The sequence below is a fragment of the Lycium ferocissimum genome, chromosome 6 (genome assembly GCF_029784015.1).
Source record: "Lycium ferocissimum isolate CSIRO_LF1 chromosome 6, AGI_CSIRO_Lferr_CH_V1, whole genome shotgun sequence".
NCBI classification, from domain to species: Eukaryota; Viridiplantae; Streptophyta; class Magnoliopsida; order Solanales; family Solanaceae; genus Lycium; species Lycium ferocissimum.
Genome location: NC_081347.1, coordinates 56,180,361 through 56,199,843, shown reverse-complemented (window position 1 = coordinate 56,199,843; position 19,483 = coordinate 56,180,361). Strand labels below are relative to the sequence as shown.

At 31.7% G+C, this 19,483-nt stretch overlaps 1 protein-coding gene across 2 annotated transcripts; it reads right to left on the bottom strand.

The window, feature by feature from the left end:
* Nucleotides 1-8,941: 8,941 nt before the first annotated feature.
* Nucleotides 8,942-16,310, bottom strand: LOC132059853 (D-aminoacyl-tRNA deacylase-like). Of its 2 annotated transcripts, none has more exons than XM_059452665.1 (8): nt 15,976-16,310; nt 14,056-14,198; nt 13,829-13,892; nt 12,718-12,803; nt 12,504-12,559; nt 11,338-11,412; nt 10,797-10,985; nt 8,942-9,262 (listed from the first exon to the last, which is right to left on the bottom strand). In XM_059452665.1, the coding sequence occupies exons 1-8, from the start codon at nt 16,259-16,261 to the stop codon at nt 9,175-9,177; spliced, it is 987 nt and encodes a 328-aa protein (XP_059308648.1). In that variant the 5' UTR covers nt 16,262-16,310; the 3' UTR covers nt 8,942-9,174. The 2 variants fall into 2 exon arrangements, with proteins under 2 accessions (XP_059308648.1, XP_059308649.1); XM_059452666.1 differs by having other exon boundaries at nt 12,751-12,803.
* Nucleotides 16,311-19,483: the final 3,173 nt, after the last annotated feature.

Genomic DNA, 19,483 nt, shown 5'->3' with positions numbered 1-19,483 from the left:
TCATCGGTGTAAAAGAAAATTAGTAAGAATATGAGAGAAAATTAATATTTTGATTTTAAAAAAATTCTTTTAAATTCTTTAATATTTTATATGTATACCGAGGTTGATATCCATTTCAATTAAGTAACTGTTCAGATTCAAACAGAAGAACCATTGTTGTATATATTGAATTTTTAAAAGCAAAACTAATAAAATATTTTTATTAAATTAATTAAAAAATATATTATAATTTTTTATGTTAACAATATAGATAAAATAAATTGTTACAAAGAAATTAAAATTAGAAAGATATATGTTATATCATTAATCACCAAATTTTAATTCTGAAATGAAAATATAAAGAAGACAATAACCTAAAGAACTTAAGAGGCGAAAGGAGAAAATAAATAAGAAAGTATTGACAATGAAGGAAAATGGGGATAAAAGTCACTCCCTCCTTTCATTTTTACTTGTCGACGTTAACATATCGAGAAAAAAATTCTTCTTTTTATTTTACCCTTCACATTAATTATTCATTTTCAAATCATTTTCTGAGGCTATTGAGACTATACACCAATAAATATAGATATTATGATAAAATATAGTATACTGTATTTATTAATTCTCAAAGAACGTAAAAAGTCAAAAGTGAACAAGTTACGTGTAGGAGAATTAAAATAACTGTTGGCACAAATTTGCATTACTATTATTCGTCATCTCTTCACGTTTAAAGTATTGACAAAGAAGAAAAACGGAGATAAAAGTCACTCCCTCTGTTTATTTTTACTTGTCCACGTTAACATATCAAGAGAAAGAAACTAATATGATAATTATTAATTAGTATGAAACTTCAATTATGTTGATTGTGTATAAAGAGAACGACTACGCATATATTATAGGCATATATATTTGTATACATGTAATCCTTTTTTTTGCATTCCTTTATTTATCATGGCGACCATCAAGCTAGGCAACGCAAGAAGAGTGAGGAGAATCATACAGAAGGGGCTGACTATTAATTTCCATGGAATGAATGAGTGAATATTTGTGTGTTCTTATTATTAATTTTACCCTTTAATCACTCATTTTCAAATTATTTTCGAAGGCTCTTGAGACTTACACCAATAAATATGAATATTATGGTAAAATATATACTTTCTCTGTCCCATATTACTTGTCACTTTCCCTTTTGCAATCTCTATCCAATAAATACATTTATTTTCAAGAACATTTATTACTAAGGGTAAGATGGGAAAGATTTAATTACTTTTATCTTGGTTTTGTAAATGGACAAGTAATTTGGACATATATTTTTAGTAATGTGGCCAAGTAATACGGGATGGAGAGGATATGATGTAAAACATTTAATTAATTTTATTTTGGTTCTGTAAATGAACAAGTAATTTGGACATATATTTTTTAGTAATATTGAGTACTTCATTTATGAATAAGTAAAAGTGCATGGGCGAAATAAATATATGTCAGACAATTAAAATTGAAATGCATACTTGTATACATGAGCAGAGAACAAATATTCAGTAAAAAAAAATTTAGTAATGTGGCCAAGTAATATGGAATGGAGGGAGTATTCATTTATTAATTCTTAAAGAACTTGAAAAGTCAAAAGTCAACAAGTATAAGTAGACGGGGGAAATAAATGTGTCGGAGAATTAAATTTGAAGTGCATACGTGTATACATGAGAAGATATAAATATTCAGTACTATAACATATGGCCACGTGGGATAAAAAAGTAGTCGGTTAAAATGTGCAATTTATATAGCTTGTGGTACAAATTTCTATTGCTGTGTTAGTCCTCTCTTCACACTTCGATATATTAGAAATAGTAAAGAAGAAAAATATAGAATAGAAAAATAGACATATATTTTTAGTAATATGACCAAGTAATATGGACGAAGGGAGTACTTCATTTTTATTAATTCTTATAAAAGAACGTGAAAAGTCGAAGATAGTAATGTGGCCACAAGTACTATGGAACAAGAGAGTACTTCATTTATTAATTCTTAAAGAACGTAAAGAGTCAAGTAATGTGGCCAAGAAATATGGGACGGAAGGAGTACTTCATTTATTAATTCTTAAGTAACGTGAAAAGTCAAAAGTGAACAGGTAAAAGTGCACGGAGAAAATAAATATGTGTCGGATAATTAAAATTGAAGTGCATACACGTATACATGGTAAGAAAATAAATATTTAGCAAAAATGTGAAAAGTCAAAAGTGAACAAGTAAAAGTGTATGAAGGAAATAAATATGTGTCGGAGAATTAAATTTGAAGTGCACACATGTATGCATGAGAAGAGAATAAATATTCAGTATTATGACATATATCCACGCGGGATTTATAACAAATTAAAGTGCTCGGAGGAAATAAATTTGTGTACGAGAATTAAAATTGAACTGCATATGTCTATACACGAGAAGAGAATAAATATTCAGCCAGAACACGAAAAGTCAAAAGTGAACAAGTAAAAGTGTACGGAGGAAATAAATGTGTCGGAGAATTAAATTTGAAGTATATACATCTATACATGAGAAGGGAATAAATATTAAGTACTATAACATATGTCTACGTGGGATATAAAAATAGTTGATTAAACTGTACAATTTATATAACTTATGGTACAGACATTCATTGCGTGTATAATTTTTAAAGCCCATGGTACAACCATGGAAAGCTGTGTTTGTCCCTTTACCACATTCATATATAATAGATACTCCCTCCGTTCCAAAAAGATTGTCTCCCTTTTCGACTTTAAGACAAAGTTGAAGAAATAAAAAAGCTTTTGAAATGTGTGGTCAAAATAAAATAAGCTTAGATAGTTGTGTAGTATGAATCATCTCATAAAGTTAAATTGTTTCTAAATTTAGAAAGGGAATAATCTTTTTGGGACAGACTAAAAAGAAAAGGAGGACAATCTTTTTGAATTTTCACTTTTACTTGTCCAGTATTTCAAAAATAGATTTTCACTTTTGCTTGTCACTTTTAGCATATCAAGATAAGACAATTTTTTTTTTCTGTTTTACCTATAATATTAATTACTCATTTCAAATTATTTTTGAAATCAAATAAAAATATGCACAAATTAATATGAGTACATTGACAAATTATACATTTCATTTATTATTTTTTAAACAATGTGAAAAGTTCAAAGTGAACAAGTAAAAGTGAATAGAGAAAGTATTATATATTTTAATAACTATATTCAATATTTATAATATTTGATTATAAATTCAGTTATTATTAATATTAAAGTATTAACTTAAAGTCATTTAAGGAACACATAAATTTTAAATTTTGAATCCGCCAGTAATAAGTGGGTTATCTGGGCCCGAATATTAGAAGCATGAGTGTGCTTTCTTGAGCTTAGAATTAGGAGCCATTTGCTGAACAAACAAGGATAAAGAATTAATCTCCTGATTAAAGTCAGCATAACTTGTACAGTATTTGGCTGCGTGAATAAGGAGATCAATCAATCTACTCATTAGATTCAACATAATTTGTACCTTATATGGTTTTAAATTTGCTCGTTCTTATATATAATACTCGTATAAATTATTCAGATAATTAATTATGTATTATAATTTTATGCGAGATAAAGAGTAGATTAAGAATTTTAGATATTAACAATACATGGACTAAAACTACTAAAATGTCAAAGATTCCCTCATCTTTCCGGACTCATGTTTCTTTAATATACAACAAATTAAATATGCAATTGGAAAAAATCTTTGCATTATCATGCATATAGTATTAAAATATTAATTATCCTTGCATTGCTAATCTCTACCTTATTAATCATTGTACTGCGTAATTTTGTCTTCGAACCAAACGGTCCCAATTGTGAAGGAGAGGAAATACATCAAATTTTTCTATAATTTACACTTTTGACATTCGAAGTTATTACTAGTAAAATTTATTGCATGGGGATCCAGAATGGTCGGTTCTCTTAAAGTCAAAGAAAACATAGGAAAATCTGCTTCCCTGTTTCCATTCCCAATTGTATTTTGTGGAATTTTACTAACTTCGAAATCTCAATGAAAGCTCTTCACCGATTTTTTATTATCAAAATTTTTTTAGACTCTTACCATGTATATCTAGTCCCTCCGTTTACTTTTATTTGTCCATTATGCTAGAAATAAATTTTTACTTTTACTTGTCCGCTGTAACATATCAAGAAAAAACAAACTTTTTTTTCTTGTTTTACCCTTAATATTAATTACTCATTTTCAAATCGTTATCTACGTCCAATGAGACGATACACCGATTAATATGTATTATAATAAAATATATACTTCATTATTAATACTTAAGGGGTGTGCAAAGTCAAAAGTGGACAAGTAAAAGTGAACGGAAAGAGTAATTGTGTGCTCCCTTAGTTCACTTTTACTTGTCCACCAAGAACTTTGCACATCCTTTAAGAAATAATAAATGAAGTGTATAATTTATCATGGTACTCATATTAATTGCATATTTTTAATGGATTTGAAATATGATTTGAAATACGTAATTAATACTATGGGTAAAACAGAAAAAAAATTCTTCTCTTTATATGCTGAAAGTGACAAGTAAAAGTTAACATGTATTTTTATAATACTAGACAAGTAAAAATGAATGGAGGGAGTAGTTGTGTACACCATATGTTGATGAAGTGTATTTCCCTATTTTATCTCGTTTCGGAAAACAATAAGTTCAGTTCATGAAATTACCACACCAAAATTCACTATCTTAACTCCCATATGCTCCCTAAGCTATTCCAGAAGGATAGCCTAGTGACGAAGATCATGCTGCACAATTATAACATACTAACAGTAATGTCATGAATTCGAATTTCAGTGATTATTAATATTTATTGTATATCACATTTGCCTGTTGAGTACTCCCTCCGTTCACTTTTACTTGTCCAGTATTTTAAAAATAAATTTTCACTTTTACTTATCACTTTTAGCGTATCAAGATAAGACAATTTATTTTTTCCTGTTTTACCCATAATATTAATTACTCACTTCAAATCATTTTTGAAATTCAATAAAAATATGCATCAATTAATATGGGTACATTGGTAAATTATACACTTCATTTATTATATCTTAAACAACATAAAAAATTTAAAGTGAACAGGTAAAAGTGAACGGAGGGAGTATGTGAAAAGGAATACGTCATTAAACTAGTTGGTATTTTGGATTTTTTGAGATAAATTTATTTCTACTATTACTACAAGACGCAACAGAAAGCCCATATTCCAACAAGTTTATATTTAAGGAGATCTAATTGCCTACTTAAATCTTACTTAATACTCCCTCCGTTCACTTTTACTTATCCACTATGAACACCCATTAAGAAATAATAAATGAAATTCTTCATTTATCATAATACCCATATTAATTGGTGCATATTTTTAATGAATTGAAAGATGATTTGAAATGAGTAATTAATACTATGGATAAAACAGAAAAAAATTTATCTTTTTTTTATATGCTAAAAGTGATGAGTAAAAGTGAAAATCTATTTTTGAAATATTGGATAAGTAAAAGTAAACGGAGGGAGTAATATGATGTGACAAAAATAATAAAGTCTAACCACATGGTTCAATGTACTATCATCGAACCAAAAAAGATGTTTGTATCCGAGTAGAAGTCGTCGTCTATTTGTGGCAGCATACAGTATGGTGATAATAAATACGAAATGATTTCTTAAGTATCTTAAATTACATTTAACAAATGAAAGCACATTGTTGGGCAATTCCCATGAATTTTTTTAAAACGGAATAATTACCACCCTAAAATTGGATATCTATTCTCTTATGGGAGAGTGACATACACTCTTTTTGCCACATGTATATTTATTTGTTTTCTATTTTTTAAATTCTTTTTGCTTACGTGGCAAGTTTTTTTAAAAAAAATCGAAAAATTGAATTTTCTTAAAAAAAAATGAAAAATGGATATTTAAAAAATTTTGAAAATTTGATTTTTTTTTAAAATCAATTTAAAAAAAAGATGAAAATATGGATTTTTTTAAACGGAAAAGGGCCAAAATTACCCTTGAACTTTGAAAAATAGTTCATTCATACCCTTCGTTATACTTTAGGGCCAATTATACCCTTACAGTTATACTATGGGATCAATTATCACATGCAATACAGCATTATTGTATCAGCATCATCCTAGCCCTTCAAAATTATTTTACCCTCAAATAATTTTTTACTCACTAAAATAACTCAATCAGACTAATTTTTTTTTTCGGCAAAAATAATACGGATAATTTTTCCAAAAAAAATATAAAAATAATTCCGTATTATTTTTCTTTGGAAAAAAAAATTCGGGTCGGATTGAGTTATTTTAGTGAGTAAAAAATTATTTGAGGGTAAAATAATTTTGAAGGGCTAGATGATGCCACGTGGCAACAGCTAAGACGGGGAAGGGTATAATTGACCCTATAGTATAACTGTAAGGGTATAATTGGCCCTAAAGTATAACGAAGGGTATGGATGAACTATTTTTCAAAGTTCAGGGGTAATTTTGGCCCTTTTCCGTTTTTTAAAATATGGAAAACTAGATTTTTTTAAAATATTTTAAAAAATCTAGATTTTCATGATTTCATTTTTTTATGACAATTTATTTTTCAAATAAAATCTGGATTATTTAAAAAAATAATTAGAAAAAGTGTTTTTTCTTGTCAAAATGTGAAAAACTGAATTTTTATGAAAATTTGGAAAAACTATTTATTTTTTTAAAATGTGGACAACCCGCTTTTTTTAAACTAAATCTGGAAAACTAGATTTTTTTCATATATAGAAAAAAAAATTAGTTTTCCACATTTAAAAAAAAATCAGTTTAGAAAAAAACTTTAAGCTTTAATGATAATAAATTAGGTGTAATTAAATGTGAAGTGCCCAATTAAAAAATGACATGTGTCAGATTTTATGCTTCTCACTCTCCCAAAAAGAGGAAAATACAATCTTCTTGCCATGTCAGCGCTTAGGGTGATAATTATTATGTTTAAAAAAGTTTACGGGGTTAATAGGACTCTTGAAAAGATAAGGTGTGTCGTAGCAACTTTGGCCAAAGTTCGGGGGGGGGGGGATAACAGTGTCTTATCCCTATATTGTACGTGTTAAAATTAAACCTATATGCAAAAGAATGAATTACGTAATTATACTCAACATCAATAGAACATAAAAAAAAAAAAAAAAAAAAAGAACTATTTAGTCATATGGAGAAGTTATAATCGTGTTGGTTGGCTACCTGAACTCTCACCTTGTTGGTGAGGGTTCAAGTCTCCACGTTGTAATTCCCTTCCCCTACTCCTACCCCTCCCCCTATGTAATAATTTTTTTTTAAAAAAAATAATAATAATAATCGTGTTGTATGTGAAGTTGTCCTTTTTTGCTCCAGCACAATTTTAATTCCCAACAAGACTCTAGAAACTCGTCTTTCCATATCCTTTTATTTTTGCTTTCATCCTATCCTTGATGAAATTTAACACGCTTTTCTTTCAACTGATGTATAACGATAGGTAGTTATGTTCGATCTAAATAGGTCCTTTTCTTTGACCCACCGAATTTAGGTTAGATAAATGTAACAGAAAATCAAAAACTAAAAGTTTAAAAATTGTTACTGGATGGTTCTTTTTTCTTTTTCATTTTAAAGAAGAATAAGGGAATGGTTGTCACCGACTAGTGCTTTCTTTATCTTTCTTTTGTTCATTTAGTTAAAAGTTAATATCAAACTCGGCAACATTTGATCAATGTAGATCATTGAAATTTAACGTGCATGAAAAAAAAAAAAAAGGATCATTGAATTAGGACTTGAAATGAAATGAAAAAAAAAAAAAAAGATCATTCAAATTTGACTTATGATAACTAGGCTATCCCTTTGGTATGGTATATTGAAATTTGAAGTCTGACAATTTGGCTATTCCATTGGAGTATCGGTATTTTATTTAAAAACATATTATCATTCAATATATGTTGTAAAAAGAGATGGTTCCGAAGCCCTTTATTGCCGGAAAACTATTGATTTTGTTAAGAGTAGTTAAAACTTGACTAATTCATTTCATTTGATCAAGATAAACAAAACGAAGACGATCAGTGGCTTCTATGTTCTTTTTTCTTTAATTATCTGATACCTAGAATTTATTGACTCGACTAATTCAGATGATAACATGAGTAAACCTTAAATGGAGAAATGCAACTATCTCATACGGTTCGGAGATGACTCAGCTGTTAGTTAGTATCCCTTGATTTCAGGGTGGACCTTTTCAATTCCAACTTCATGACCCGAGTGGCAGAGAACAATCCGAATTGAGGCAATTTTTCTGAATTCACTCTGCCTTACAACCTTGCTTCCCATTGTAATCGCCATTGTAGCGCGTGTTTGGCGCAGCCCATGATCAGTAAGGATTAAATGGAAAAACATGATCATGTCGAGACTGAGGCAAGTTATTATTGGTTTTAAGAGAAGAGGTGGCTGAGACCAAATGAGGTCTAAGCCCTGCATCTAGTAATAAATAACGTTTACTCAATATTATTAAATTGTCACGTCTTTCTCAGATGTACACAGGTTAAGCTATCACGCATGTGAAGGGACTAGGGAGACCGGATAAATTATGAAATGGTTCAAATTTTTAATATGATGATGCCTATGGGCCATGGGAAACTTGGTCGTTCTTTCTCGTTTAATCTTCTCTTTTGTTTTGGTTTCTGAGGGAAAACATATTGCACGAAACAACCTTAAGCACAACATTTAAAAGTCAGTTTAATAACAACAACAACATATCTAGTGTAATCCCACAAAGTGGGATATGGGGAGGTGGTATGTACGCAAACCTTAACCCCACATTGGAAAGGTAGACAGGTTGTTTCCAATAGACCCTCGGCTCAAGTAAAGCATTTCAAAGCAGGTTTAAAAGTCAGTTTAACAAAGAAGAAAAAGATTATTATAGTCAGTTTAACAAAGAAGAAAAAGATTATTATACTTGCCTAAATTAATCTTCATACTTTGTTTTCCTTTCTACTTCTTTTCCCAGGACATACAAGGTTCTCAGTGAACAATATGCTTATATGATGATCTGGAAGCTATTGCTTCAACCTACTCTACAAGTAAATCTAAAAAAGAAGGTATGGAAGTTGTGGACCTTAACAACATCAATAAGCAACTAACTTGCTAAACTTGATCGGAATCAGCTGAAGTCACCAGGCTTGCCAATTTTAATGTTCTGTGCACCTAGGAATTCAATAATCGCATTCTTCTGCCAACCCTTGAAACTCCTGCAACAACATATAACAAAATTATGTTATTCTAGTAAAAGAAAGGGACAAGAAGAAGATAACAATGAAAATATGTTACTGAGATAAACAATGATTTGTTGCTTAGCAAGATGTGGTACATCCAGGCATCCAGCCCATCCCAAGGACACATTTCAGAGCTAACACTTCTTTTGCATTTAGCCAATGACACAATCTTAATCTTATGGGTGAATAACCAGCAAGCCATTTGGAATCGGAATCTAGCTAAGCAAGAATATGTTTACTCCATGCCATCCTTCAGGTGCTCTTGATCTTATATTAGCTTTTGATGATATGCTAATTAGAACTTGCGGCTTTATCAAAGATTGGGAGGCAATAATGTATCTATATTCACCCGATACCTGCAATCTCATTATATCCTGTCTAATCTTTATGAATGTCTTGTTCTGAACAGCCAGAAGAAAATTACCGTACTACTGATAGTAAACATTATGGGGAGAAGAAAAGGGAAAGTTTTCACCTGCACCATCCTAACAAACCTACCACCTGACTATCATAGTGCACACAGCTAAGGAAGATTAACGACTGGTCAGGAGTGGTAATCTTGTCATGGTTTATTTTCTCTCGACAGCTGAAACTTTTCCGCCAGAAATATTTACAGAATCCTAATGTAGGGCTAAGAGTGGGGATATATAATAATTAAAGGGGGTTTAAGATTTAACAGTCATGGAGGGGAATTATTATGATCCTGAAAAAGGACTCAAGGAAAGGATTATATTTTTTATGACAAGGGAACCCGCAACCGCTACCCTTCGAGTGCGCACAGGGTAAACCCCGCTCATGTCCAATAACTCGCAAACCACACAGGAGAGATAACCCGCACTAGGCAAGCCCCGTGCAACGAGTTCGACCCAGAAGGCAAATTTCCTGCTGTTGTAGGCAGGGGGTTTCGAACCTGAGACCTTTATGTTAGTCCCATGCTCAACCGTGCCACCCTTGCGGGTAAAAATACAAGTAAATCACAGAAAAGATTATATTGTTCTTTCCAGATAACAAATCATTATAAAAGCCCACAATCTTTTCTTTAACTTCAAGATTACGACAAAGAAAGATTAGATTTAAATATTCAACATGTAAAGAAGAATAAAGTCTATCGAACACTGAAATGAATAGCGTATGTAAATATGCACATCAAATCTGGAAAATGCAGCTTCTTCCATTTTATGATCAATCTCATTCTCTATCATGATCATCAATCTTGTAACAATTTGCTAAAATTGATGGTCATCCAATAAAAGAATGAAGATGGACCACTTGAAAAAGTTAAACTTATTGAGATGGTTGCTCTTTGATGCAACAGATTTGCACCGTCTTAAAATTCTTATCTAGGCTGTTCACCTGTCTCTATAAAAAGTGGTCATTACGCTCTATAGTGGACGACAGTGCATTTCGGTGAAAGTTCTAGTGATACTTGTATCCAGCTAGTTGGAAATCGGTTTCTTTTCATAGTCTAGAACCAAATATCAATTTATTTATTTATTGCAAATGAACTTACTTCTGATCAAGATGTGCCAGAATATCTCCACCAGGAAAACCTGCTTTGGTAGCATCATATGCTGCTCTAATTGAATGTTTCCAAGTTCCAGCAATATCTTGTGCACTTACTTTACCTTTTGTTGGGCCAGGATCTTCCATTGGTAAGGAGTAACCGGAGAGGAGTTGGCCTACCCAACAACCATCCTTCCTGTGCGCGAACAAAAGCAACTATTAAACCAAACTTATGCTGGAATATAGTTTCTGTTTCATAGTTAGCAATTTGGATTACTCCACGCAGTTGATGTAATGATTCTTTAGAACAGCTGAAACAAATCAAGCAGTTGTACTATCTGCTTGATAGATAATTTGAAGAGAAAAGTAAGAAGATGCAGCAAGCGGGACCTTTTACAGTTAAACTACGCCAAAATTTTAATGCAACATGACCACATACATACCAAAAGGCTCCAATACCAAACATATAGATTGTATTGAGCAAGCTGTCACGAAAAGGTATGGAATATAAAAGAGGTAAACAACAATTTAGTAACTGACTCACTTACTTTATCACATCCGTATGTCGTGGCACATAATGTCCTCCACCAATCCCTAGGAGGACTTTGTTATTTGCAGATGTACTGGAAGACAATGGAATGACTTGTCAATTCAGAAGAATACAGAGGACACCTTTTACAGAGAAATAAAATTAACAGCTAGATAAAATAACCATCACTTCAAGCTATATAGTCTGTGTAGCTAATCTCAAAGAATTAATATAAAAAGGTGCAAAATTGTGGGCAAGGAAACCATAGTACTGACAGAACAGAGAATAGCAGAGGCTGGGTTTCCCAAATCACTCCTGTATCAAAACCAAAACTAGGAATTGAATAAGTTAGTTAGGCTCTTGATTTTCATGCTGGTCACATTGGACCATTTTACACTTAAAGAAGGCCTTCTCATGCCCCAAATAGGATATTATATACGCTCCTTGCAGACTCACTAACAACATGTGGCCAAGTTTTAAAGAAGAGCACCACTGCAGAAAGCTTGTGAAAGCTAGAGGAGAATGAAATACAAGGTCTTGAAGACACCAAAATTCCTTCTTACTCCATTTTAGTTCAATCATACATGGGAGCAGCTTCAGAAGCAAAAGTAAACAGATACTCTGAAGATGAAGCTGTAAATTCCAGAAAAGAAACTTAAGTAGGACTGCTGGTGGATATTGGCTCAGGCGGTGTTGATTTTTGATTATTACATATTTTGCAAGTAACTGGATGAAATGATCATGTCGTTTAACAATCGGGTGAATATTGTTCAAGGGCAATGGGAGCAGTCTGGCAGCTTTTGGACCATGTTGATGGGAATATTGCAAGGAAAGAACAATATTGCAAGAATTATGAAATTCAGAAAAAGGAGCTGTGCCTATGAAACAAATGCTAACAATAGTAAAAGTAACTTAAGGACGAATGTGCATTTGCAGTATAAATGTGTCTTGAACAATTCTATAAATGTGTCTTGAACAATTCACTTTTGCTTTACTCAGTTTCTTTTCTTTGCTTGGGAGGTGGGGCAATGAATAGGACGTTGTCGATAGTCGATACACACACTCGTTCTAACAATTTACTTTTTCAGAGAGAAGAGAATGCTCAGCCAAAAGAAAATGAGAAAGAAGAGCCTGGGATCAATGTTTGAGGGATATAGGGGAACAACTAGCAGAAGTAAATGATACCTGCTCCAGTTTCCAACAGGAGGACCTCCTCCAAGTCCAAGTCCTTCCCAGACTAACTGTGAGTAAAATATATATTTGTTAGAGAAAATCCAAATAGGTAAGCATTGTTGTTTCTGAATTGACCAGATGAGTAAACATAAGAGAACTAAATAAATAAAAGAAAGTACTTTGCAAACTAGAAATATAAGACTTTCAAGATAGCAACACCTCTGACCAGTAAAGCAGCCACTAACAAAGTAAAACTCACTAGTGCAACAACTTGAGCAGCATCCTGTCTCTTCCAGTACTCCTCAGTGCTACCTAGATCAAGCAAGTAATTAGTTTTCACAAACCGCATAGCTGATGAAGTAAGTGATGGAGTAAATTGAACCAAAAAAAAGTGATGAAGTAAGTGATGGAGTAGTAGAGAAGAATGGGACAAAATAACTATGTAAACTCAGCATTCTAGTTGTTCCCAAGGCATTCCTCTCCAACAACCCATAAAAAGGAAATATAAGAACCACCTAACAAAGAAAAAGGGTAAAAATATACAGAGAGAATCTAAAATGAGATAGCCTATGTCAGCCTATGTATATAAGAAGGATACTATCAAAGAAGCAAGAAAGCGGACACACACAAAAAAATGAATCAATTCAACGCCTGCCTAAGTAGAAGTCTTGTGAACCTATCCCCTTCAACTATTAAATTGAGTCTCACATTTTGGTTATTATTATGTTAGTTAAGCCAAAGAATACTCCAGAAATGGACAAAAGAGCGTCTACACTACGGAAAATATAGCTTAAAGAGAACTAAGGTAATGGCTTAGTAACCTGCTGCATAACTGACTAACAGCCCTAGTGTAGATCACAGCTTGCTTAATTTTTAGGAAGGCTTACCTTGTTCCCTCATCCTTGCAGTTCTTTCTCTGTGAGAACTTCTTGTCCTTGATCTTTTATTTCTTCCTCTCCATTTTAACAATAAGATCTTCTTTCATACTAAAATTATCAAGGGAAAAGAAAAGCAACACTAATGTCTAATCAGTGCTGGTACCATTTTCTTCTTCCCAATTTTCGATTTTACTTGAATTAGATGTAACTCTATTGCAATTGGTGTAGTAAACTTCTAGATCTCCCTTCTGTTCCATTTATGGCCTATTTAGTTGGAAAAACACAGAATTTTGTGCTCCTCTTGGAAAAATATGGAGCTTTGAGATAAGTGCTAATATAACATGAATGCACAGGACATGAAATAGAACACATTGGACTATTTCTTTATGGTGTGAACTCAAAAATTAAGGAGGAATTAAAAAAAGAAAAGAAAAAAGAATAGGACTTCATGAAGGTTACCTATCTCGATGAACATTGTTGGCTTAGTTGTCACAGGTCCATGATGAGTAGCTTCAAAAGTAATCTATACCAGCCAGGAAAAAATAGTATTACACTCCATATTACATGTTAAGTAGAGGAAAAATGCAAAACAAAAGAAATAAGCTATTTGGAGAGAATTGCCAGGATTATCTAGCAGGATTATCATAAAAGATTGATTATAGAACTGGTATAGAAAAGAGCCATACTTCAAATTCAGGAATGAGATTATGAGATTCAGCAATTTTATTCAAAAGAATCATCCAGGGTCCCATCCTTGGATTTGGTGGTGCTGCCCACCCTGGCCTCCCTCCTTGTGGTGGAACATCCCCCTCTTTCAAATGTGGCACCCCTAACAAACATTGAACAGAATTAGGACCTCATTAAGGTGTCCACAAACATCTAAGTTCCAACATCAAATATACCTTCTCTCCCAATTTATAAAGACTCTTTCCATGATAGTATGCTTCACAATGTTTGATAATCATTCGAATAATGATATCATCCTACACAGTTTTACAAAATTTAAATTCATTCAAACTTTGATGTAATGTTTTATATATCAAAGTAACTTTTCAACTATTTTTAACATTTTCTTCCACAATCACTGATATAAGATATGCAGTCACATTGGCATCTCAAACATTGTCCCTAGCCAATACTAAAAGATATCACAAGAAACACTATGTTATACCCTATATCATATGGCTAGTATACCATTTACATCACCTATTTTTATACCTGATCAAACATGGAAAATGATCCAGATTTCAACATAAACCGGTTACCATTGAGAATATTTTCCTCCAAACTGAATAACCCTATATAACTAATTAACTATAATATTTTCCTTCATTTCTTAAAAAGATGGTGTTTTGGCCGACTTGCGGCACTTGGATTAATCCAATCGTGTACATTCTACCTCACTCTGTTCACCAAAACTTAGACAGATAGAATCACCTAGCCCTTTTTGCCTCTACTATATTTGAACTATGTTGTTCCATTCCAACTTCATTAACAGCTAGGTCACACATTTGGGTGATAAATAACTTGTTCCATTACCGCTAAACCCTCTATCCCAAATCAGTTGTCATGTTGTGCTTGAGTCAAACTATATGAACTTTGACTAACATTTTAAAATGTATATTTCCATCAAATTGACATCAGAAAAGTTACAACTTCTAGTACTTTTCGAATAGTTTTTGAATATCAAAATTTTAATTGTAAAAAATATTGAGTTGATCTAAAGTTCTAAACCAATTTAGCCTCGAAGATTAGTCAAACTGACTTTCGAGAAGCGAAAAATGACAGCTAATTTGGGACGGAGGGAATATGATACATCAACACAAATATAATACTCCCTCTGTCCCAATTTATGTGATACTCTTTCCTTTTTAGTCAGTCCCAAAAAAAATGACATTTTTCTATATTTAAAGAACAATTTAACTTTAAAATTCTCATTTTACCGAAATAATTTCTAACCACACAAAATATTTATGTCTTATTTTGGACCACAAGCTTTAAATTCCATACACAGTCAACCACCTTCACATAAATTGAACCGGAGAGAGTAATAAAATAAATCATCACAATTAGGGGTCGTTTGGTTGGATAACAAGTTAGTCCAGAATTAATTATCCCGGGATTATTATCCCACCCTCCCGCAGAGACAAAAATAATACTACAATCCGGGGATTAATTATACGCCATTGTATCTCAACCAAACGCCGGATAAACTCACCTAAAATTTAATCCTGAAACTAAGAGCCTGTTTGGCTGAAGCAAAAAAAAGCGAACATAAGGCTGAAAATTTTATAATCCAAAAAAATATAAGTTGGGGTAGCCTAACTTATTATTTTTTTTGCTTATAAGCGTTTTCACTATAAACTAGCTTTAGATAAATGCTAAACCAAATGTGCCTAATTATTTTTTTCGGCTTATTTTAAGACAAAATTGCTTTAAGTTACAACAAAACACTCAAAAAAAAGCAAAAGCGAACATAAGCGAACTACCAATCCAAACGGGCTCTAATTATCCCTTATCACTCGTACCAAACGAGCCGTGTAATATTAAACACAGTATCCAATCAAACACCGTCACATAAATTGAGACGAAATAATAGTACATACCAATGGGGTGTATGGTGAGAGCAGGTCGGTTGGATACAGCAGTATGTTTACTAAGGAATATAACCTCATCAACATGCTGACCTGTACACATCTCCCACCGTTGATCTAAATCATCTTCTTCCACAATGCCTTTATCATGTTCCAGCACTCTCACATCTCCGTTAATAAAACTTCTGACACGTTGATCTAATGTGGGCCCAGGTTGCCAGCCTGGCATAGCTAATAACTCCTTTGCTGGATTAATTGATGCTGGATCTGTTGTTGTTGCCACCACAAGAGTCACCATATTTTGGTTTTTATTTTTATGGGTATGGGTATTTTTCTGTGGGAAAGTTTTTGCACAACATTTATACAGGCGCCATGTTGGTAGTAGTTAGAAGAAAAAGTAGAATGGAACTCTTTTAGTCCCAATAAGATTTCTTTTTTTTTTTTTTTTTTTCATTTGGTGTCCGGTATTCATATCGAAGTCCGATTAATTCGGATTTGTGTCGCGTAAGGTTCAAATGGGGAAAGTGCTTTCTATCGAGAATTTTTTTATACTCCCTCCGTCACAATTATATAAGGGTGTTTGACTGGATACGAAATTTAAAAAAAAAATGAATACTTTTGAATTTTGTGATATAAAAACAAGCTGTAGAAACTTTTGTTGGTAGAAATTATTTTATTAAGGATAAAATGAGAATTTTACAATTAAATTAGTGCTAATTATAGAAATGATTCATTTTTTTTTTTGTGACGGACTAAAAAGGAAAGATTGTCGTGGAAAATAGAAGGGAGAGAGTATATCATTTATTGCTTATTTGGTCAAATTTTCAAATTCTGTCTATTTTGAAAGTTTTTTCCTTTTCGTTGAAGTACTTTCTAAAAAAGTATTTTTAGAGTGGTAATTTGTGTTTAGCTAATTAATTTAAAAAATATTTTTTATTAATATCAAATTAGTTATTTGTTTTAGACTGACGAAAAAAAAAATTGTGTTAACTAAGGTTCAGTGCTTTTGAGAAAAAAGCTACTCAACTTCTTCTACCACGCAAAAACACTTTAATTTTTTACAAAAAAAAATTGTGGGCCGGGGTTGCCCCATGGTATAACTAATAGCTCCTTCACTGTGTTAATTGATGCTGGATCGTTGTTACCCACGTACTTCACCATTTATATGAAAAAAAATTCTGTGGGTATTTTTCTGTGGGAAAGTTTTAGTAGAAAATTTATATAGTTTGGTTTTGAAATGATCGACGGTTGTAGTGGCGCCACATTGGCAGTAAGTTGGTGGAAAAAGTAAAATGAAACTCTTCGTCCCAATAAAATATGTCATTTATAGCCTAATTGGTTAAATATTCAAAATCTGCCGATTATGATAATTATACTTTTTGAAAAAATATTTTTAAGGAGTAGCAAATTGTGTTTAGTTAATTAATTTAACATGTATTTATATCAATATTAAATTAGTAATTTGTGTTAGGCCAAGGTTTCCGTGCTTTTTCAGGAAAAGCTACTCATCGACTAGTCAAAATCACTTAAGTTAAAAAAAAAAAAAAAAAAATATTGGACAAACACCTTAAATTTTTAAAATAAGTATTTTGGCTTCCCAAAAACTTAGCAAACAAGCTATTAGTTTTAGGGTTAATTTCAGATATAAATTATTCTAAGTGTTTTAAAATAAAAGTTGTGATTCCACAAACTACCCAAAGACTTGTCAAAATTTAAGCCTGGATTATTCACAAAATATTTGAGGCAAAAATGAAGAAAAAGTGATTATGAATGGTGTGGAAAAAAAAAATAGGAATTCTAACAGGATCTACAGGCGGCTCATATGCTATGTTGTTTAGACTCTTTAAAAATGTCAATGAGTGATGCATCCAAAGTGAAGAGTCCGCGCAACTTAGATCACATGTATTCAACTTTTACTTTTTCTAAAAGTAAAAAGTAAATGAAACCCTAGAAGAAAAAGTTACTTAAAAAAAAAAAGTGGTAAAAAGGTTAAATTTTTTAATTAATGATAAATTTCTTAATGATTTTTTTTTATATTTTAATCAAATTATGATTTAATTAAGAAATATTACATTAATGGCAAGAAAAACTCTAAAATAGACGAGAAATTTGATTTTTAAAGCAAAGTTGGAGGGAGAAAATAAGTTTCACTTATATCTAATTAATATTTGAAAAGCAACTGAAAATTAATTATTTTTTTAATACAAAATAAAAGTTGTATAGAAGTTAAAATACAAAAACACTACAGTACAAGATGTTGGAGTTTAAAGTTCTTACGAGTGAAACTCCAACACAATGTGATGTAGTTCAAAAAATTTCTCGATGTGCAATTCAAATCCCAAGAATCTACAATGGAGTTTGAAACGAAAATATAGGAGGGAAATAGTATTTTTTGAGGAATCATGAGAGGAATAATATTAAAATAATTATTTTATTAGATATCGAAGAGTTAATTACATACCATGAGTGCAATAATATTAAGATTATGTCATTTATGCTACCGTGATAAAATATATTAAATTTGTATATGAATATTGAAGTGAAATAGCATTTTCCCAAGTAGAATGAGTAAGATAATGTTAAGCAGTTATTGTCAGATACCACAAGTGAAACAAGTATCACCGAGTCAAAATAATATTAAAGGACTACATGGTACCTCTAGATATAATGAGTCTCAACTTCTTCAAGCTAAAATATAGGACTTTGTTGTGGAGTTTGAACTTATACAATTGAAGTCAAATACTCTTGTTATAAAAAATTGACCTTATAAAAGCAAAATTCCAGGATAGTATCATGGAGTTCCAGTAAGATTTCACATTCCCTTTGTACAAGTGATTGAGTTGAAGTTTTGAGCATAGAACGGAGCAAGCCTGAAAAGAGGAGTATAGTCCGGCAATATTGAGCCCCAAAATAGAATTTCTATTCAAATCCCTCAAACAAACCTTGAGATCAAAATGACACAAGTGAAACTTTAGGAAAACTTCATGACACTGTCCTCGAGTTCAAGAAGGAGACATTTCAAACTCCATAATTTTCCCTGGAGTTTGAATTGATATTTTTTTTCGAATTTTTACACCTTGTGTTGGAATATCACATATAAGAATTTTGAACTCCAGTATATTACACTAGAGTTTCTCACGTTTTAGCTTGGAGTATGTCCAAATTTTATTTTCACTTGAAAAAGCGGCTAACTTTGAATAATTTTGGCTAAAGCTTAATTAGCATAAAAAAAGTGGCTATTTTCCAACTTCTTTTTTTGATGCTGAAACTTGACTTAATATCATCATAAATAACTGTAATTTGATTAATCTAAATTTGTGTTGCACAAAATTCACTTTTAGTTATGGGAAAAGGATCACATATATCCCATCACTCCAATTATTGGAGGGAAAAGAGAAAAAATACATAACTACTCATAAAAAATCAAATCAATTACCCGCCCTACTCATTTACTTTCCCACCTATCAAACTAATTACCCGGAAGTCCTCAAAATGTCACTCACAGGCAGTTTGTATCAGG